The sequence below is a fragment of the Clarias gariepinus genome, chromosome 11 (genome assembly GCF_024256425.1).
Source record: "Clarias gariepinus isolate MV-2021 ecotype Netherlands chromosome 11, CGAR_prim_01v2, whole genome shotgun sequence".
Taxonomy (NCBI): Eukaryota; Metazoa; Chordata; class Actinopteri; order Siluriformes; family Clariidae; genus Clarias; species Clarias gariepinus.
The window spans coordinates 9338627-9361757 of record NC_071110.1 but is presented as its reverse complement, the minus strand read 5'-3'; the positions used below and the strand labels follow the sequence as shown (position 1 = coordinate 9361757).

The following is a 23131-nucleotide window of genomic DNA, read 5'->3' as shown; positions in this document are numbered from 1 at the left end:
TTCGGAGCTGTGCAGCGGAACAGCTGAGCCACTGTCTGAGTTCTAATGAAGACAGTTCCTCATGCCAAGCACTCCAGTAAGTAATATATAAAGAAAATGAAATGAATTTACAAAATGTTGTTGTACTTACTCCTTGTATTAAATACTGTTTTAATTTTTTTTTTATAAAGCCAACAGAAACTGCATTTTAATTTAGACCCATAGAGTTAAATAAATGCTTATTTATTGTTAATTATCTGTTAATGATTAATGTCATGATACTTTATTCGTCTTTGTAAATTGTATCCTACATTGCTTTAAGCAATAATGGAAAATATACCACCATTGGCCCCTGATGGTGCTATATTTCCCATTATTGCTAAAGCAATGTAGGATACAACGGGCCTTTACCAGAAACAATTTAGATGTCATCAAAAGATCAATTTGATTCCTTTGTGGCTAAAATTGTTTCGCTGCTCACACAAGTAACCCTGTTTAAAAAACGTATTGATAAAATGCTCGCGTTGCATCTCACAGTTCATTTTTGTGCTTGTATTACTGTTAAGTGTTGTACATTCTCCCTGTGCCTGTGTGGGTGTCCATAAGGACTTTTAAGTTTTCTTCGCATCTTAAAAACATGCTAGTAGGTACTGTACAGTCGATGTTTGCTGTATAAATGTTATAATCAGATTAGTATAAATTATGTTTACATGATGTGTTTCCCAGAAATTGAACTTGGTCATGGATATGGTACTGTATATGATGGCTAGAAAATGGCTACATGATAAAATGTAGACATAACTGATGGCTGGATGCTATCTGTGTTTTTTAAGGCAAATCTACGAATCATAGTCATGTCCATGGTAAAGGAACAAAAGAAGAAAAAAAGAGAGAAAAATTATTACAGCCAAAAACAGGACATATACAGTACTGCCTGGCAAAAAGAATGTGGTGGCCAGTTCATGGGTGAACTCTTTTCCAGTTTAAGTCCTGGAATATGGCTGTGCTAACAAGGAAGAAAAATCCATAGATGTGGTATCCTGGTCATTCAGTACATTCAAGTCATCAGCTGACTTAATTTTATGTGCCAGTAACTCCATTTGCATAGAATTTAATTGCACATTTTTAAAAAAATGTACAACTCTATCTGTACAACTCTATCTGTTGAATTTTTAAATGAATTACAATTTTTTGCGTGAAGTGCATGGAATGAAAGTGTGAGATCGTCCTTCTTAAGTAGATTTCAAATGCACACTCATAAGTGGTGTTAAAAAATGTACAGCGCTATCTGTTCAATTTTGAGATGAACTAATGATATAAGGGTGTTTTCTGTTGAAATTCTGAATTTCAAAATAGCATATCTTCTCTTACTGTAGGCACATTGTGATGAAACAAAGCCTATATGGTACCTCAAGCCCGGCCAAATACACCTGTGATAACTCCATTAAAATTCATTTAGTAGTTTGTACATGATGCATGCACAAACAAACAAACAAACAAACAAACAAACAAACAAACAGATAGATAGATAGACAAAAAATACCCCCAAAATCTTGATGTGTTCTATTACTCCTTCTACACCTCCCTCAAATTAATTTTTTGCAAATATCTTTAATGTAGAGACACGCCCACTATACAGTTTTATTGTATGTACTGTAAATAGAAGATAACATTGCTCAGATGAGCCCTAACCAACTGAAGCAACCCCAATTCATAACCATACATTTTCACTGTAATTGAAAAATCTATTTCTAGTTGCTTGGCACATGTGCCACATAGACTATAGAAGCATTAAGCTTGCGTGCTGGATGTAGAAGGGCAAGGCCCATGAACCCAGAATGAGATAGAATAGAAACGGACTGGTTGTTAATGATAAGATGAGGACATCTGTTTTGGGACAGATAGGGAAATCAGCTCCTTGTATGTGATGTACGGGTAGATTATGTTGGCAGAGAAGTCTGTATGTACAGGGATAGATTATGTACGGGGTAGATTATGTTGGCAGAAAGGTTTATGTATAAAATGGAAAGGCAGAAAGAAATAACCTTTATCCTTGCTGCAACTGTTTGCATGATCTCAGACTTGGTTAAAGATTCAACAAGATCATGGCCCAAAGCATAATTCCAAGAAAAGAATGGAGGGGCTTCAGGACAACTATGTAAAAGTCCTGGAGTCCTGACCTGAACCCAAATAGACCACCTCTGGAGATCTGAAAATGTCTGTTCACTGACCCTCCATGTTCAATCTGATTGAGCTGGAATGATTCTGCCAAGATGAATGGAAGAAACTTCCAAAAGAAAGGTATGCCAAGGTTGCGGCATCATTCATAAGCAGACTGTAGAGTAGCTGTCATTGCTCCCAAATGAACTTTAACCAAATGCTAAGTGATCTCACTATAAGTACTAAGGTCTGAATATCTATGTAAATGGGTTACTTCAGTCTTTATTTTTATGAAAATTAACAAAAAAAATCACTTGGTCATTGTCTATTATTGTGTGTAGAATGATTTGAATACATTATAAGATGAGTGTAAAAGGTTGCAAAATGTGGAAAACCTTTTTTTGGCACTACTGTATATACAGTAAGTCTCCTACAACGAATATGTGTTCATATGTGTTCATATGAACAAGTTCAATCGTGGAAGTTAGATCACATGACTGTGCAGCGTTACATTGTTACATCCGTGCAGCGTGAATCACAGGATGTTCAGGATGTACTGCTAAGAAGCACTAAGGTGAAAAGATGACAGACATTGCTTTTTTTTTTTTTTTTTTTTACAAAAATCTTTAAACCATTGGCACGATTCTAAAGAACAAGGACAAGATCATGGAATATATTAGTTTTATGATGTGTATAGCCAATTGTGTTACTATCCTAAAACCCAAAACATTGTTTGTTGGACTTACGAACAAATTGGACTTACGAACAAGATCTTGGAAGAAAACTCATTCGTATGTTGGGGACTATAGATCACATATTATAGACCTTATAGCTTTTGGGTGCTTATTGGAAATTACCTGGTAAAAAACCTGTGTGTGTGTGTGTGTGAGAGAGAGAGAGAGAGTGTGTAATAGAGTGCAATTCCACCCTGGGTGTATTCCAACCCCAGATTCACCATGACCCTGACCTGGATAAAGTGGTTACGGCAGATAAATGAATAAAAATATTTGGTGGAGAGATGGGTTAAAACCTTTCAAAAAGCAACCTCCTGTAAGTTCTATTTTTGGAATCTTGAAACCCGTTACATCTGCGAATGTGTGATATTCTACCTTTTACCTAACCACTGCGTGATTGTGAGATGTAGCGAGTGTTGCGGAGCTTAAATAATGACTTACTACTTTTTTTTCCTTACTCAGCTATTGCAAGTGCAGAGCTTTTTAATGATATAAGCTTAGGTGATATTTTTTAAGCTGCTTCCATAATTTGATTGCCCTTTTTATATCTGTATGATTAATGGATATCGATATAATTCTCCCCAGTATGCATTGTTTGCAGTTTTGCTCTGCACCTATTGCATGTTCTTATGCACAAGCATATGGTGCATGTAGAGTCTCTAGACCACACACACACACACACACACACACACACACACCTCTCTCACTACCTTTGCTCTTCCACTTTCGCTTCTCCTTGACTAAGTGCTCACGTAGCCAATTTAAAATGCCGGCGCGTGTGTTACATTAACATTGGTCTGGCTGAAAGGAATATACATCAACAGTGCGGAATTACAGAGGCTAATTTACAGCAGTAATTGCCATCGTTTTCCTCCTCCCATGATCAGGCGCTGACATTTGAACACATCCTTGTCTCTTTCATCTGCGTGTGTGTATGCGCTAAGGTGGTTTTGTGGAAATTGATTAGTGCGGGTTGACGAAGGAAGGAGAGTGAGATGGTGAGGGAGAAAGAGAGATGAGGGGGAAAGAGTTGGCAATACTAAAGAGGTCATTTAGCTTTAAAGATTAGGGAGGCGAGTGAAAGATTGAGAGCTTAATGAAACTTTTAGACCTGGAGCTTTCCTAATCATAACACATAAGAAAAAAAGGGCAGGTTAAAAAGACTTTAAAGAGGAAAATAAATAAAATAAACAAATAAAAGTTGATTTTATATTTGTGATATTTTGATTTTATATTTTTAGTAATCCTTATATGTCATAGCCAGATTTATCGACAGGGATGTGCATAAATACCTGCATTTAATTGCAAATTATAAACATTACAAACATCCTAATTAAATGTAATGAGTTTTAATTAGTTTTTTAATTCATGACATTATGACTAGCTGCATTTGTATTTGTTTAATGCTCCAAATATTCATTTTCTAAAGTCATATCTAAAACTGAAGCAGTCATGGAGTAGACCAGATTTCTTTTTTATTTTACTTAGAAAAGCCATTTGTTCTAAACTTTTATAAGGTCACATAAAAAGGAATATGATCAAAAAATAACGTATCTTAATTTAACTGTAAAATCATCCTGACAGAAATTCTGTTTTTGATCCAACATGACTGCATACGCAAGCTTATGACTAACTATTTGTCCAAGTCAAACTGGGACTTAGAATTTTTAAATAAGTCATTTCCACATGTTTGGGCCATTTAAGGAGTTCCTGGGAGGCCGGTGTTTCACATGTAAAGCAGGCACTCTGATCATGGCTCCAGGATACTGAAAAACCTTTCTACCTTAATGGTATCTGAACACTAGGTGAACACTGGGATAAGTGCATTAGTGTAGCAGGGAATTATATAGTGAAATAAAGGTATATAACTGGCAAACTTTAGTGGTTCTGTGATCATATTATCAAGCATTTTTCGCTGATTAATTAATCAGAATCAGGGTATTGTGACTGCTGTGATTCACTGTCTATAACATCATCTAATGGATGGATGGATGGATGGATAGATGGATACTGTATAGATAGAAACTATATTGATCCCAAGGCTAATTCAAAATAAATTTTAGACACACACAGTGACATTGCTAACATGTTTCTCGTTAGATTGTGTCCTTTTGTCCTTCCCCCAATAAAAAGTCCAGCTCTCACATTGAATGACCCGTCATGTCACTCTGTCTGATAGGATTCAGCTGTCCACCAATGACCTCTGCCCTGTGTTGTCCCTCAATCCTAGGTCCCTTCCATCTTTCCTCTCATCTTTTATTTTCTTCATGACATCATTTTACAAAGCCCTTGTGTAGACACACATACACAAGTTTAAAAAAAAAACAAAGAACACTTTCTCCTTTATCTCCCTCTCCTCTTTCGATCCATCACTCACTCTCACCTGTTCCAGTTTCCAGTGAAACTCGGCCGGTCTGAATGAAGAGCTCTGGGTGTAATCCCTCCTCAAAAGGAACACCAGTCTGCAGTTGTGCACATACAGAGAGTAATGATGTCTGTTCATCTCTGTGGGGAGAGAGAGAGAGAGAGAGAGAGAGAGAGAGGAGAGAAAGAAAATTAATTATCATGCAAGGTCAGTAACTTGAACTCAGTAGAAGTAAGTGATAAAGTGAACCGGGCCAGAGGAAACTGCTGAGGTATTCATCCTCTAGCTTATTCTTCCCCTCCTCCTCTTTCTTCCCTTTCACCTTACTTAAACGTTCTTCTCCTAAACACTGCTATTAGATTGATCAATTTCTCATCTCAATTTACTGCTCACTATACACTTCACTGTAGTTATTAAGATTCTGATTTCTTTTTACGGTTAGTTTCAACTGTCATTGATTTTTGGGTAAGGTTCAGATTATTTCTAGAATAGTGGAATGTGTAATAATAAATCGATGGGTTCAGTTTTATTCAAAGTAACTTAGTCTTCACAGAGGCAAAACTTACTTACTTAAGGTGCCATCGATGATTTACAAAAAATAAATACATAAATAAAAACACACACACATACACACATAATTAAAATATAAATAAAATAAAATATTAATCTTTCCGTCTGTAAAGACAAAAATAAGCATGCAGTTATGCAAACGAAATAATTATTATAAAAGAAAGTTTCATAAAGACCTTCATTTCCTTTAGCTTCTACAGTTCCTTTCTAAGTTTTCTAAGTATTTACAATATATTCACTTTCATTTCCTTGGCTTTTAATTCCTTTCCATTTTTTTCTTTTTTTTCTCTCCTTTGTTTTAGAGTTGTTTTAAAAAACGTTGCATTTTCCTTTCACATCATTCCCTTTCTGCTTAATTTATTTGATCATTCCTTTACTCATTTTTTTTTTAGTTTAATTTCTTTCTGATCATTTTACAATGTTTCTTTTTTGTTAATTCTTCTTATCCCTTTGTATTCTTTTAATTTCACTTAATTTAATTTCACTTAATTTTCTTTTCATTTCACTTCCATTTCTTTTTAATTCTTTTCCTTTCCTTTTTAAGTAATTTTATTTCAACAAGAGTTTGATGACCCTATGATTGACTTTCCTTGCTGATTATTTTTCTTTATCTTTAATTTATACTTTCTTTCCTATTATTTAATCTTTCTCTTTATTCCCTTTAGCTTTCCTTTCCTGTGTCTTTCCTATTCCATTTCTTTCTTTACTTCCTTTAATTTATGATTCTTTTCCATTTTCTGTTTCATTATTTTCTACATCTTTACCTTCCTGGTCCTTTTCATTCATCTTTCCTTTACCCTTGCTTGATTCCTATTATTATTCCTTACTTTCTGTGTCTATCTCATCTTCTTTTTTCTTCCCTTTCCTTTGTCTTCATCTTTCTGTTTTTTTTTTTTAACCATTTTTTTCCATATCCTTTTTCCTATCTCTTTATCGTGTCATTATTTTGAGCATGCTTTATCAAGAGTAGTTTTCACAGTAGGAAACTAAAATTTGCGTAAAACCTGGCAACCCTCCCTGGGGGGAAACCGTCTGCTTTTTCAATTAAAAAAGGAATGTAAATGAATACCTCAAAGTTGTGTTTATGGCTATTGGGAATATTGTATACCATTAAAAACTGAAGAAAAAAAAACCCCAAAACAAAACAAAAAACATTCAGCATCCAGCATGAATAAAATCATTGTGTTCCTAAGAAAAGAAAAAGCAATAAAGGAGCTAGTTGGGAGTGGGATTTGGGGAGAGAACACTTTTGTACTGATAACACCCTTGTGGGCACTGATTCAAACAGTCCACCTTTTATGCCTAATGAAACCGTCAGGAAAGTGCTTTCTAGATTCAGGAAATATGCCAGTGATATCCTCCAGGCTATAAAATCTCTGCGCTGAAGCATGTATTTTCATTCAGGTGATAGGTGTTCATATCTCTGAACATGTCCAGTTTAAAAGCAGACGCAATTCAAAGCTGGCTAAATTGTTGATAAAGTGTGAAATAGTGTCCAGATGTTACAAACTGAATAAATTAAAGAGTCAATCTAAGCACGAGTGTGTGTGTGTGTGTGTGTGTGTGTGTGTGTGTGTGTGTGAGAGAGAGAGAGAGAGAGAGAGACACCTATGACTGTAATAAGAAGCTGGAGTTAACACCAGTGATGTTGAAGAAGGAAACTGTAATGAGACTGGTAAAGAGCCCAAGGCTCCACAGGAGGGGAGTAACTCTCACAAGTCATGCGACAATGTAATAATGAGCATGATTACGCAAGCTACGGAAAGTTTAATCTGCAAAGTGAAAGAAAAAAAATGATAACAGTGTGCAAGATGTTTTAAGCGATAATGAGGGAAATGATGATGACAGCTGTTCAGAGTTTTCATATGTTACCTTTTGTCATCATGTGCACACGTACAGGCCTATAGTCTGAAGTAAAATCCCTAACGTGAAGGCAAATATGTCTGCGTTCGGTGTCGCAAATTTTGTTACCTGCATACAGTCTTGCATAAAAACCAACACAAGCACATACAGGTAAAGTAAGCCTGTTCCAACATTGCACTAACAGCGTTAGATTTCTGATTTCAGTCATAATATAGTCATAAATGCATAACACACTATGCAAAAGTCTTGCCCCACACCTCATTTATTTATAAAAAAAATACATTAAGTTATGTAGATTAAATAATTCAATTTAATTCAATTCAATTCAATTTTATTTATATAGCACTTTTAACAATTGTCATTGTCGCAAGGCCGCTTTACACAATCAAAAGAATAATTTAAGTTTGTATGGAATGTGAATGAATCAAAATGGTCAGATAGTCCCTGGAATAAAAGAAATGGGAGAAAATGTTTTACTCTTGTTTATGTAACAACCTCAGCAGCAGCAGCCTCATTTCCCCTCTCGTCTGTTCCAACTCCTCAGCATTCAGCATCACTAGTACTGTATACTAATTGCTGATTATCTGTTATCATCTGCACCTGTTTCTCACTGGTTCATGCCTCAAGTTGGTCGGTTTTAATGCTTGAAATGATTCATACTAAACAAACATCTCCTCTAAAACTGGTCATGTACAGGAACTGGAGAGAAAATTACAGTAGAGACAAAAATTTAATTAAATAAAAAAAAACATCTTAAACTATTCCTCAAGTTGAAAAGTCCAACAAAGTCTGGTTTTTCGAAAGCAAACTTCGATGACATGACTGTTTAAGTGAATAGGGGCCCAATACTTTTGCACAGTACTGTATATTTCTAAACTAAAGTGCTTTTTTTTAGTACAACAGAAATCTAATGTGGATGAAAATAAAATAAAAAAGACACAAATGGGTAGTGGCCTTATCTTTACTTGCTTCTTGGAGTGATTTCAGAGGATGGTATTGTAAGATTTTTTAAATCTTAACATAAGGAGGGATACATCTAATCAAGCAATGCATGCATCAAACGTTCAAGGTTTCTTCCTATTGTCATCCCAGGGAATTGTTCCTCACCATTGTCGTCTTTGTCGCTTGCTCATCAGGGACAAACTGATCATTAAAATTTAAACTTATTACATTTATTTTTATGTTTTCTAAACGTTCTAAAGCTGCTTTGTGACAAGGACTACTATTAAAAGCACTATAGATATAAAAATCAAATGCTGTCCAAGTAAACCACACTTAAAGAAGCTCAATAGTTTTTTTCAAGAAACACAATGATGAACAGAACAAAGTACAGTAGACCATGTCCTGAGTCTTGCCACACTGTGTTACTGTACCTATGCAATGTAAAGATCATATATTTCATGATCCAAGCCTGAAAAGCAGAACACACACACACACTAAAAAAAGAAAATAACATGGAAAAAAATTGGCAGTTAATAAATAACAACACTTTTATTTTTTCCAAGATTGAAGATAAATGCTAATACAGAACACTTGGACAAGTGCGACATGGAAGAAACAGTGCTGCAGTGCTAGACAGGTTATATATCAGAAGAACAACCAATAACAGAATCGCAGCTGCTAGTATTGTTCCCTGTAGCATATCAGATCACAGTTTCATTACTCTCACAAATAATCCTGTCACAAATATAGCCAAGGAGCCCATATTGGAAGAACAATGCAAAACTATTACAAGTAACCGTGACAACTATGAAACATGTCTCATGTATACTACCCTGCATAGACATTTCAACATGTTTGCTCTCATACCAACATGCCGTATCTTTTCCTTTGTACATTCCATATATTTTATACACTTTATACTTTTGCGTTAACATTTCATATACTGTACAGGTAGTCCCCGATTTATGAACATTGACTGCAGACTGAGGCTCTACTTATGGTTCAATCGTGGAAAATAGCTCACGTGTATAGTAAAAAAAAAAATAGACACTGCAGTTCACCAGATACCAATATTTACAAATATATACAATATTTCCAGTGTGTAAGTAAATCTATAAAATGTCTTAAGTCCAGTATATTGTATGTGTATGCATGTGGGGCTGAGGAAGAAATTAGTTGGCCTCACAGGTTTCAATTAATCCGTCTGGAAGCACTATGATAGAAAATAGCTGTTGTGTTAAGCTGTCCTGATCGTAAATGAATATAATTTTGGAAAATCCTCAACAAAACAGATTTCACAGTCCATTACAGTAAAAAATGGCTCTGACACAAAATGGCGTCCAGGATTTCCCTCACAATTTGAAGGCGCAGAGACAACACTGTTACATTTGACATGTGAGATGAATTTCTTTAGGCGTGATTATGTTTTTTTTTGGTCACATGATGGCAGTGTGGGAAAAGGGGCCAGATTTAGTCGAGTGGAGTGTCATGCTTTACATTGTACACATAGTCCTGTCAAAGGCGTATGAGACTCACCTTGTCGGACTTAAGAACAAATTGAACTTACAAACATGCTCCCGGAAGAGAATTTGTTCATAAGTCAGGGACTACTCTATCTGTATCTCTATTTTATGTTTTATTTTATTGTAACTGTATATTGCATATTTGTAGATTTTATCTTTTCTAGTGCAATTTGTCACTTCTTACCTTCTTATTCCATCCCATCTTTCTTTTTAAGGTCATGAACAGTCGTGTCGTACTGTATATATGCACACAATATGGGGCTTCTAGGAACAGATGTATTACTGCATAAAAGTCAACATTATCGTTCAGTATTGAACTATTATTCTGTTGCCAAATTGTTGCACGAGAACTAATTTAGCAAATCATTTCAAAAACTATTATTAAAAGTATTGACAACTATGATATAAATTTTTCCACACTTTATTTTATTATGGACTGTGTTGTACTATATAGACAATTACTAGTTAAGCCCAATTAAGTTCCGGGTTGTTACCCAGGTTATATTTGCAAGATGTGGTATATACAGAAGAAACAAATGTCACATTTTAAACGCCATTCTTTTCTTAGGCTGCCATTCACATAGAGACTGGAACAGGATATTGTTACATATGATCAAATGCATTGCAGCAGTATGACTCTGCCTTTTCAGAAAAGTTAAAGAAGAAAAAGCAAGTCCAAGGAAATTCAACGCAAAGCAGAACAAAGGAAGCACTTGTAAGAACCCGCTTTCTTTTTATTCACCATATGGACTTGTCGCTTCCTTTTTTCAACCTCAAAGGAAGCATAAAAAAAAAATGAAATCCATCATTTGAGCTCTTCAAATGGGTCAAAAACATGAAGTCAAATGAAATGTTTACAGGTTCTTTTTTTTCTTAGAGTTCTTTGGAGCTCGAAGCTCAGAACATCAATGTACATTGGAATGATAGCAGCAAATCCTCTGATTAGATGAACTGCAACATGAAAACATGGACAGAGAGCTCTCTTTTCAAGAGCTGACTGAAGCAGTTCAACTAATAAAAGCAGAATGTGAGCCTGGTATTGATACTACCAGCGCAATTTCATGAGTCATCATGACAAATCATGGACATTTTTTAAGGTGCTTCAAAAGTTGTTCAACAGAGAAAGAGAGTTCTTCCAAAAGGAAGTCTTCCTGCTGTGCAAGCTTGAAAGGTAACTTTTTTAAAAAACTAAAAGCATGGTGCTTGATTTTGTTCATGCATACCAATCATATTGCATCGAGGAAAAATATATATACAGTACTGTGCAAAAGTCTTAGGCACCATATTATATGCTGTACCAATTTTGTTTAATATATATTCATCCTGTCTACATAATTATGTACAAAATCATACAGTATTTTCATATATAACTTAAAAATTGATAAATAAATAACATTACAGAAAAATATATCAATTTTTTGGTGACAAAGTTACCAGAAGAACTCATATTCTCCAGCAAGCTCAGTAAAACCTAACAGCTGTTTTCTTATAATGCACAAATCTGTGTCTAAAACTCCTAATTTTAAACAATGAGTTTTCACTCCAAATATTGACTGTTTATTTTATTACTTTTTATTGCTCTTTAAAGAAGTTATTATACAGAAATGTTTTCAAAAGCATCTTTTGCTTATGCCATATTTTTGTATGTGTCCAAGACTTTTGCACAGTACTATAAGTATAAAACAGCTGTTAGGTTTTACTGAGCTTGCTGGAGAATATGAGTTCTTCTGGTAACTTTGTCACACTCGCTCCTTTCTATTTTTATGCAAATCCCAAGAGAATACATTAGGTTTTTTGTTTCCATCCGAAAACTGGTCTGTCTTGTACTATATATTTTTTTTCTTTACATTCATGCATATATTCTCCTGCAATGTTATTTATTTATTTATTTATTTTTAAGTTATATATGGAAATAATGAATGATTTTGTACATAATTATGCAGACAAGATGAACATATATAATAAAATTGGTACAGCATATAATATGGTGCCTAAGACTTTTGCACAGTACTGTATATAGCCTACAATGAAACTTTTTCTTGAATATTATTGACAAAACACATAGAGGTTAAGATAAGGGAAAAGCCTCTGTCTCTATAGACTATAATTATCTGCGTAAAACCTTACATGACATTTTCACCAGGGAGCCATTTAGTTTACACAATTCCACCCTGCATTGTACACATTGTGGATAAAGTCCTTTTGAAAGAAAGCAGCACTTTATCTTCCTAACCATGAATGGGGACAACGGATGATTAACATCAGGAGCAGCATGGTTATTTTCTGCCTACAGGCGATTCATGGGCTCCTCTATCAATAGCAACAGAAGTGGATGTATGTGTGGTGCCTTGTTGAACACACAGGGCTGCTTAGGTCTCTGGTTTTAATGACAATACAGATGCTGGAGCTAAACGAACCCAAGCATTTTTACATTTGCACACAGCGAACGTGGAATATCCTCATGGTTTATAGAGAATTAATTAGCATACATCAATAATTGGCTTTTAACGAATATAACACCTTTCTCCTGGTTGAGAAGTTGAGTTCACAAAAGTCGTTCACAAACTGCCCAGGAGTTAGAAAAGAACATCATCTGAGAAAAGGCAGATAATAGATTTCTCAAAATTCACTAAAGCAGGTTTTTCAATCTGTGCAAGGCTTTTATCTGTTCTTAGAAGAAATAGAAGCCATAGCAGTTCAGACTTCACAATTTGAAAAAGCTTCAGCACCAGCCGGCAAGCGTTTAGCAAGAGACTACGGTCAACTACTAGTTTAAAAAAACGTGAGATTTTAAATGCAATTAAAGAAAGCCAAATACCACGTTAACATCAAGGTCATAAACAGAGTGACAATAGGGTAGGAGCAGCTGCCTTAGGGTCCCCGACTGAGATTGTCCCACTGTTGTGCCATAGCACTTATGCAGATGGCTTTCGTCACCACGCTCACTGGCTTGCAATTGCATCACCAAATCGCATTAAGAATTCAGAACAGAACGTAAAAATCAGCTGTGGTCAGGGGCAGTTATCATGGTGTAAAATGGTGTTTAATATGCACATTCTTGCAGGAAAACAACATCCTAGAAGAATTTCAGTCAGGTTTCAAGCCACATCATAGTACAGAAACTGCACTAGTTAAGATTGCAAACGACTTGTTTTTAGCTTCAGACCAAGGCTGCATCTCAATATTAGTCTTACTTGATCTAAGTGCTGCATTCGACACCATAGATCATAATATTCTCATAGACCGCCTACAAAATCATATAGGTATTCAGGGGCAGGCATTAAAATGGTTTAGATCATACCTGTCTGATCGATACCATTTTGTAGATCTAAATGGAGTACCGTCTGATGTAATGCCAGTGAAATATGGTGTCCCACAAGGGTCAGTTTTAGGACCTCTCCTGTTCTCAATTTACATGCTTCCCCTGGGAAACATCATTAGAAGGCATGGGATTAGTTTCCATTGTTATGCTGATGATACCCAATTATACATCTCAACAAAACCAGATGAAATACCCAAGTTGTCTAGATTAACAGAGTGTGTCCAGGACATAAAAGATTGGATGACCAATAACTTTCTTTTACTAAATTCAGATAAGACAGAGATATTGCTCATCGGCCCAAAAACCAGCACACAACAGCTTTCACAATTCAGCCTGCGTTTAGAAGGATGTACTGTTACTACTAGCTCAACAGTAAAAGACCTGGGCGTGATATTAGACAGCAACTTGTCTTTTGAAAATCATATTTCCAATATCACAAAAACAGCCTTTTTCCATCTTAGAAATATTGCCAAACTTAGGAGTATCCTATCCGTATCTGATGCAGAAAAGCTAGTTCATGCATTCATGACCTCCAGACTGGACTATTGTAATGCATTACTAGGTGGTTGTCCTGCATCCTCAATAAACAAGCTACAGTTAGTCCAAAATGCAGCCGCCAGGGTTCTCACTAGATCCAGAAAATATGATCATATAACACCTATATTATCATCCCTGCACTGGCTACCTGTTCAATTTAGAATTAATTACAAAATAGTACTACTTACATACAAGGCTTTAAATGGTTTAGCTCCCTCATACTTAACCAGTCTTTTGATATGCTATAATCCACCACGCTCCTTAAGATCACAAAACTCCGGACTTCTGGTAATTCCCAGAATTTTAAAATCTACAAAAGGGGGCAGGGCATTTTCATATTTGGCTCCAAAGCTTTGGAATAGCCTTCCAGACACTGTTCGGGGAGCAGACACGGTTTCCCAATTCAAAAGTAGGCTCAAGACGCATCTCTTTAATATGGCATACGCGTAACTCAACCCATAACCTCATACTCCATTACACTTATCCTGAATGGCAACTACGCTAATTCTCTCCATCTTTTCTGTATTTTTCTACCCATCCTGAGACATCTGGAGATTGTGCCAGCTTCAGTAGACAAAGGCCAACCCTGCGAGGTTTCTAAAGCATCTTTAGAAGGACCTGCTCCAGCTAGATTCTGCTTTATGATGGCTGGAGCTACACATCCTGCTCCTGTGCTTCCAGTGATCTGACCCCATCTGCCCTCTGCACCTACTGCTGAACTGAATCTACACAACTTCTGATATATTGAACTTTCACCTGCACAACACACTTGATGTTATTTCTATCTGTTATCACCCAGATGAGGATGGGTTCCCTGTTGAGTCTGGTTCCTCTCAAGGTTTCTTCCTATTGCCATCTCAGGGAGTTTTTCCTTGCCACTGTCGCCGTCACCCTTGGCTTGCTCATCAGAGACATTTCATTCATCATTCATTCATTTAATTATTATCTAGACACATTTTTCTCACACATACACACTTCCAAATATTTTCTTTTCTTTTCTTTCTTAAAAAAAAAAAAAAAAAAAAAAGTCTTTCATTTTTTTCTTGTGAAGCTGCTTTGGGACAATGACCATTGTTAAAAGCGCTATATAAATAAAATTGAATTGAATTGAATTGAATAAAATATAATCTAGGACAAAAACGATCATTATACAACAGTTAGTTCTGACCGAGCAAGCTGATTGAACGACAGACATTCCATGAGTAGTGATAATAGATGGTAACACCCCTGGGACGTTTAACTATAGGTATCATTCCAGGTCCTAGGTGTTCTACAACTGTTAATTACACTAACTCTCGGCCAGCAGCATGTGTGCAAGTGGGTCTGTACAGAGGAGAGAGCAATTACCTGCAGAAAACCACATTTAAAACCTGTCACAGGAGCACTTTCAGCAAGATAACACATGATAATGTTATGACATCTTTAAGAACATTTTAGGATGAACACTTATTGCTTCTAAGTTGTTCCAAAAATGTGCTTTTATTTACGACAACAGATCTAACTAGATCCTAACACAAGGCTGAATTCCAAATCGCCAATAATTCCAATACCTGTGTGTGACGACAGATTTAATTATACCATTAAATGATATTGAGGATTCCTGGAATCCTGGAAGTTAACACAGCTGATATTCTAAAACAGAATAAGTTAAACTATAAGTGAAAACTTACAAGATTTACAGGAATGTTCACCACCTTCATGGTTTATCTCCTCACCTTTTGGCTACGAAGTAACATTAGGAATTAAAAACTTTAACCCTTCTGTTATTTACACTGAATGTTGGTCGTCAGCTCCACAAATCGCGGGGTTAGTTAGTCCCACAAGGTGCATAAGGATATGCATCGGCAGAGCAAAATGACTGACAAACAAATTATAATCTATTGATAATAAATGGTGTTGGCGGAACTGTTGTACAAAAGCAAAATCAGACTTGAGGTTGTGCTGTGTTGCTGGATATAGCACTGCTCACTCCTTTAGGTCACACCTTCATCTCAGCTGTGCTACAGTATATCCAGCAGTACAGCACTCCCACCCGTGTGATTATTAACATTAACTGTCATGAACACACCATAAGCACAAACAAATTTTTGTTTTTGGATTTTGGAAAAGAAAAAAAAAAGCTTTAAAATACTACTCAGTCTCATGTGGGATTTATAAAACTATGGTGTATAAGCCTCATTTTGATTTTGTTTGCTGTGTGTGTGTGTATGTGTGTGTGCGCGCGCGCACATTTTTTTTTTTTAAATCTAGATAACTGTTAATGGGAAAAATGGAGAGAAAGTTCAAATCTGGTGCATTAAAACACAAGAAGCGAGAGAGTGAAAAAGGTTTAATGACTGCTCTTACATCTTACTTTTCATCTTCTCTCAACACAACAGCTGAGATAATGGAATGGATAAACGTAACGTTAATCAATCTAACGTTGACAAGAGAAACATATTTACTTTTTATTAACTTTAATCTTGGATATGAAAATGACAGTCAGAATGTTAATCTGTTTAATTCTATGGGTTACTGCAGTTCGGCCCCGGTCTGTGTTACTACATGTGGTGTTGTAGATGTACTTTTATTTGAATATTTTTTGTAGACTGTTCCGTGTCTACTTTGTTTAACGTTTTTTTTATTTTATTTTGTTGTTTACCTGGTTGTAGCCAGCTGTGTCTACAGTATTTTAGGTCTAAAGAGGTCTTTATGTTATTCTGTATAAGAGAGATGTGATACTGCCTGGACTGTGCACCTGCCCTGTTCAGCACCATGCTGTCAATCTGCTGTCACTGTGTGCCTGTCTGAGCGTGGCGCTGTCCGCTGTGCTGAAATATGTGAACAAGACTGGTATCCTGTTTTTCATGTTGTCATCCTTGTTTGTATCTGACAATGTCAAAGTGGCTTTATTGTATGTTTTATTAGACATATGCTTGCTTGACCTAATAAGTAACAAATCATGTATAGCATATGACATCCTATACAGTTTAAGCTATTTTACAGTTGTTCATTATAAAGGTGTAATCAAGTCACATAATTTTAAGCCAGTAAGTGAAGTCCTGGACTCTCCTGGCTTTTTCCCCCCCATTAGGACATTGAACCCTTGGAAAGAAAGAGTGGTGACATGGACTGATGTGGGTGTCTTAAAAGGGTATTTCATTTAGGTCATTTGACTAAAATGTTATACAGGGCCAAGTAAAACTAACAATATGGCTGACACTAAAAACAAGAATCAAGAAATACTGTATAAAGACAAAATATTTGAATATGCCAACATTATGCAAAATTAATTTATGTTACATCAGGCTTATGTAGAAATATTTGGGATAAATGCAAAATATATTTTTTTAATAAAATATTCTTATATAACAGTTCTCACCAAGTAATTTGACTGGATGAGAGCCATTTCACAAGTGATGACATATATCAAAACAGCACATACACTGTTGGTTGCCAGCATGGGTGAAAGTTGGTTTGGTATGCAGCACTGATAGGAGAGGACCAGCCAAAACCCATATTCAAAACTAGTCACGTGAGCAACTTTAGACAGAAAACACAACTGATAATGGTAATAACTGATAACATTCTTTCTACATTGTAAAAGCATCCAAAAATCCAATAATCTCCTTTGAATGATGATATAGAGATGTATCTGCTACTTATGATCTGTAAAGCCTCTTGAGTTTTCCTCATCCCTTACTGTATATGGTATTACTTTCCGTGGTTCACTGATGACATAGTGGTGCATGTATCCCTTATGCCCCCCCTCACATAGCCTGCATGGGGGTCAGTGACAGGACCATGTATTTACATAATTATATCCCTTTTTTTTCTACGTGTAAACCAGAGGATGTTTAACACTTTATCTCCTAATCGACAAGCTTATGGAAGCACAGCATAAGTGCAGTTACTTCATCATATTTTAAATCTAACACTAGCTAAGATAAACATCCCATAGGTGTGTATTAATGTTGCATCCCAGTCAGAGTGTGCTCTTGCCTTATGCCTAGTAACCCTAAAATAGGCGTTGGATCCACTGTGACCTTAGCCAGGATAAATCAGTTACCGAAGATGAATAAATGAATAAATGATGCTTAGTGAAAAACAAAGGAGGGGAAAAATGTCTAAAGTCAAGTGTCAAGTCTTGCTTACTCTCTCACCTGTTTTATCTGAGTTACAGAGCAGTGTCTCCTTCTCCCCTCTCAGTCCAGGGCTTGGCCCGTGCTTCATCCATGTTGCTATGGTGAACTGATCCGTCAGGTTCTGCGGCGCCACCCAGTCAGGAATCTTTGCCGCTTGCCGTCCGTCGAATCGGAATATGAGCTCGCTGTCGCGCCCACCATCTGTCAGCAGTGACATCGTCCAATTAAATGCTGCACTGGGGGCGGGGAGAAGGTCAGTGCTTCCTGAAGAAGCTCCTAAAATGTCACCACAGTAACAGGACCAACAAACAAGAATCATTAACAACGACGGAAGGAGCAGCATGTTCAATTTACTGTAATAATCTCTGGAGTTAAAAACAAAAACTTATCTTTTGCTTATGATCAGTAAGGATTTATGATCTTGCTTTTAAGCCACAAACCTTCATATATCTGTGGATCTGTTCTCAAATTATTAACATTGCATACAATTAATTATAAATTTAGTTGATTGGATAGTTAGTTAGGTACTATAGTAGGTATCTATTTTCTGCAGGATGCTTATACCGGCCAAAGTTTATATACAGTATATACTGCTGTGCAGTGGTGACAGCAGAATAATGCATAAATAATACTGTAAGATTTATGTAAGGCTTATGTCAAATTTATAAGGTGATATTGTGAAGTGTGGTTGGTATTATCTTGTCTTTCCATGAAATACGGTTGCGAGAAGAAGCTCCAGTTATCACGCCGAGGCTAGACTACTTTATTTTTTAGTAGACTTTAATTTACTTTTGCATACAGCACATTCATAAATCTTCAAGACTTCTTTCGTTGCATTGTCATTACATATCTAACCATTTAATGTGTGTTCACTATATGTTTAAAATGCAAGATCGATTTAAATCTGATTTAAATTGAATATTATAATTATAATAATGGGTTTGTTATTGTTTCTATAGTTACAGCTCAGTCATAGGGACAAGAGGCATCGCAACGCCAAAGAAGCCTGTAGCAGGTAGTGTTACCTCTTTGTTTAATCAAGTTTAGTTATCCTCATCCCTTATATGACATGACTTCGCATGGTTTACAGATGACGTAGTGGCGCATATATCCCTCAAAATGCCTGCATGAGGGTCAGTGACAGGACCATGTATTTACTTTGTGTTTACTCAGGGCATTGGCTTAAGATCTATAAAGCTCTTTAGTTCTGTGTATAAACCAGAGAACGTTCAACCATCCATTGTGTGTGTTTGTTTCTTGCACAGCCAAAGCCTAATGATAAACAGATCAAAATGATTTATTCAACAAAAAACGATTAATGCATATTATGGTGAAGGTTCCTATAAGAAGGAATTTAATTATATTAAATTCTTAAACATATAATTAAATTCTGTAAATTGAACTGTCAATTTCCACAACAGTTTCCGTATTTTCCATACTTGTACAGCCATTGTCTATACATTGTACAGCTGAGTTTTTAAAAATATTTTTTATATTTTATATTTCTATAGCTAAGTTTTTCTATATTTTATTCCTATTCTATTCCATAATCTATTCCCTATTGTTAATCTTAATTTTCCATTGTTATTTTTATCTTAATTTTAGGGTCACAAGCGGTCGTATAAGCATTTCACCTCATACTGTATCATACTGTGTATGTGACAAATAAAATCTGAATTTAAATTTGAAGATGGAAGGAGTCTCCAGTGTCAATGATCTTGTAACAGTCAGTAAAGTAAGTATTCTGTTTCAGAATGTTTTTTTGTTGTTGTTGTTGTGATACTTATGCTATTAAGAGGAGCAAATGTACAACAGAATTGAAAGTCATGCCTGTTATCAATGCATTATATGTACTGTAAGTAAATAACTTGCTCTGGTATTCACTGCACCGGATTGGCGGGGCATATAGCTTGTTCTTGCCCTTTTCCCCACATTGTGCTGTGATTGGCTGAAAGTTCATTTACATTCACTCATCTTTTGCAGTGTTGCTTAGAACTGTTGTTTTAAATGATGAACATGAACAAAATGAAAAAAATACACTTTTTCTCTGTGGTTGATTATCGTTGCTACACTGTTTAAATATATTTATGTAGCTGTATATGTATGTTATATTTAACATACGTTGTTAAAGGGTTTCTGATAATCACTTTCTGACCTTCATACAACAGGGGGGAGAGGAGAGCAAACCACCTATAGAAGAATAAACAACTTTGTGGTGGTATTATTAAATCCGAGCTAAGTCAGGTGGCATCACACCACCCTGTTCGGGATTATTTTTCTATACTAGAACTTACATAATACTTCATAAATTGATCAAAGTCTTTCATAAATCATCCAGATTTATATCACAAATTACATAAGCATTGCTTAGAAAGATGTCATAAAGGCCCATTGTGTGTATACTTCAAATAAAGTAAGCTGCCTTCACTCGAGGTGTGTTTCAGGCTTTTACTTGACATCACGAAGCCAGGCCTCAGATGAAGACGCTATCACACCAGCAGCACCACATCCTCAGCATCAGCAACATGGACCCTGATAACAACAGTGCCACGCGCACCCGAGGCACGAACACGTGAAGCTGGAGGGCAATCATCACTCTCACTCGCCCCATCTGGCAGCTTGTTTGGGGCGAAATGAAAAGCTGGAGAAAGCAGAGCCATCAACAAAGCCGAGCTTATGAGCTGCTGCTGTCTCTTTTACTTTCCCCTGCAGAAACCTGCCCTACAGCCAAAAAACGCCGCCGTATACACACACCACAGCTCAAAATTTCACAGCCTTCATTTCAACCACGCTGTGCTGCACGACCACATCCGGCGTTTCTCTTAACCCACGTCTGTAAATAAACACACCCCCCAGGGATTGAATCGATTTTTAAGTCTCGAGTGTAAGTCTTCACGCTACCATGTTAACCCAAATGCATTATGACACAGACATAATGTCTGAAATGCAAACACCCAGATACAGCAGTTGTCAAATCCTGCCACAAGGACGTACAGTCACTGAGAATATGCTGTCACAGGGACATTTTCTGACATCCATGCAAATATGTACAGTACAGTATGTGCAAATACTGCCAGTGTTCAGCTGCACAGCTGAAACCTTGAGACATGTGTAGAGTTGAGTTCCACTGCTCTGGATAATGCATGGACACTTTACAATACATTTCACTATCAGTTTTTGAGCTGTGTAAGTTGGAGTGTGTTAGTGGCAGAAAGAAAGTCTTAGGTGTAAAAGGGCACCAAAGACTCCATATCTATAACAAATACTCAGGCTTAAAGGGGTCTGCAGTGAAAATAAGGACTTTCTCCGTAAGAATGTGGAGAGGTGCAATTATTTTCTCAACAGTGGCTTTCTGTTGTAAATAAGGTCGTTACCCGCGTGACACCCATGGACAGACAGGATGCACTTTTTAATACGCCGTCCATCCTAACCAAACAACCAGGATTCCACTACTGCTTCCTTACCATCCCTCAAATTTAAAAATGCTGCTACTACAGTACCATACTGGATGATCCTGAGATAGTCTTTCTTTTTAAAGAGCTTTGACAAAAAAAAAAAAATATATATATATAAAAAAACAGTCAGAATGATTTAAACAGCCCCTCAAAAGTAAAGCCTGGCAGTGTCGCATACAACCAATCCAGATGTGGCTCTTTGATAAATGTATTAACTTGAACACTGAAATTACAGGACCAAAATTCTCTTTCATTGTCAAAAACCATGCTGTTGATTGCATCTCCTGTAAGCAATGTGGCCAGATATACATCCAAGTGACCAAAATAAGATAAGCTGTTTGTTTTGTTGCACACCAATGCTCAATTAAACTTATTTTTTTACCTTCCCAGTAGCAAGCCACTTTAATTCCAGCTGCCAAATATGTGACATCACTGTCAATATCCTAGGCACCTGCTATGGCAACAGGAATGCAAGAAAACAAAGAGGAAATAAACTCATATTCACCTTAGGACCGTCAAAACCCCTTGGGACGAATGTTTACTTGTACGCCTCCTTACTGGTATTGTTTTGACAACCTGATGCCTTCCTCTACACACCGAATGGATGCAACACCTCTTGAAGGACTTGATGTTTGAAACTTTTTGTAAAGGTTTGCCAAAACCCTACCAGGGTACATTGTAAACTATTCACCTTCATATCAACAGTTTGACTGCAAAATGAGATATCTCCATTTTGGCAAACAAGAGGTATTGTGAGCTTTTGGATAATGCACTGCCTGGCCAATAATGTGCACTTTCAAGATTTCAATCACCTTAAGCTTTAATTATAGCACATAATGCAGTGGCCAGTTTATTTGTAAAAAATATTCCTCATGCACATTCCATAACATGGACATTATAAGTGGATTGTTCATTGTTGACAAATCACTTTAACGTCTTGAGACTCAAAAAATCCGTATTTTCTTTTTCTTTTCCCCCATTTCTTCCCCCTAATTTAGTTGTAGCCAATTCCCACATGTCTCTCTGTTATGGCATTCGTCTATCAAGTGATGGCTTTTAACCATGGAGAGTGAAAACTTTCTCTGAGACACATAATGTCAACTTTTCGAATTGAAAATGTGACTAGTGTCTAAAAAAATGACTGGTGTCGCTATGATTGATATGACAGTACAAGTATGCCACCCACCCATCACCAAGAAAGCACGGCCAATCTGCTATCTAGTCACAATATCCAGATGATAAGGCAAACAGTTTCCATCGTGCTTCTCAGGAGCAGCGATAATACTTTCCCTTAACCACCTTTTCTATATATCCTTATATAATGCTCATATGAGGACAGTTAGATGTTATTCTTTTACAATACATCTTCCTGTTTAAAGGCAATGATTAAGTTACAGTTATCAGGTGCTTATAAAAAGGAACCGTGCTAAGAAATTCCAATGTACACAATAGCATCTGGGTCTCAGGAGGGTATAGTAAAAGAGGAGTTGAGGAAAACACTTAAGGATGTGCTGTTATTAAAATATAATCAACTTTGGGGCAGTAACAGGTACTCGC

At 36.4% G+C, this 23131-nt stretch overlaps 1 protein-coding gene across 1 annotated transcript in view; it reads right to left on the bottom strand.

Moving 5' to 3' along the window:
* Positions 1–23131, bottom strand: part of clstn2b (calsyntenin 2b) — a 270776-nt gene that overhangs the window by 63508 nt on the left and 184137 nt on the right. Inside the window, exons 7-8 of the mRNA XM_053507534.1 lie at positions 18138–18395; positions 5257–5378 (exon numbers count right to left, since the gene is read on the bottom strand). Coding sequence (XP_053363509.1) covers positions 5257–5378; positions 18138–18395 — 380 coding nt within the window. The remainder of the gene's footprint in view (positions 1–5256; positions 5379–18137; positions 18396–23131) is intronic.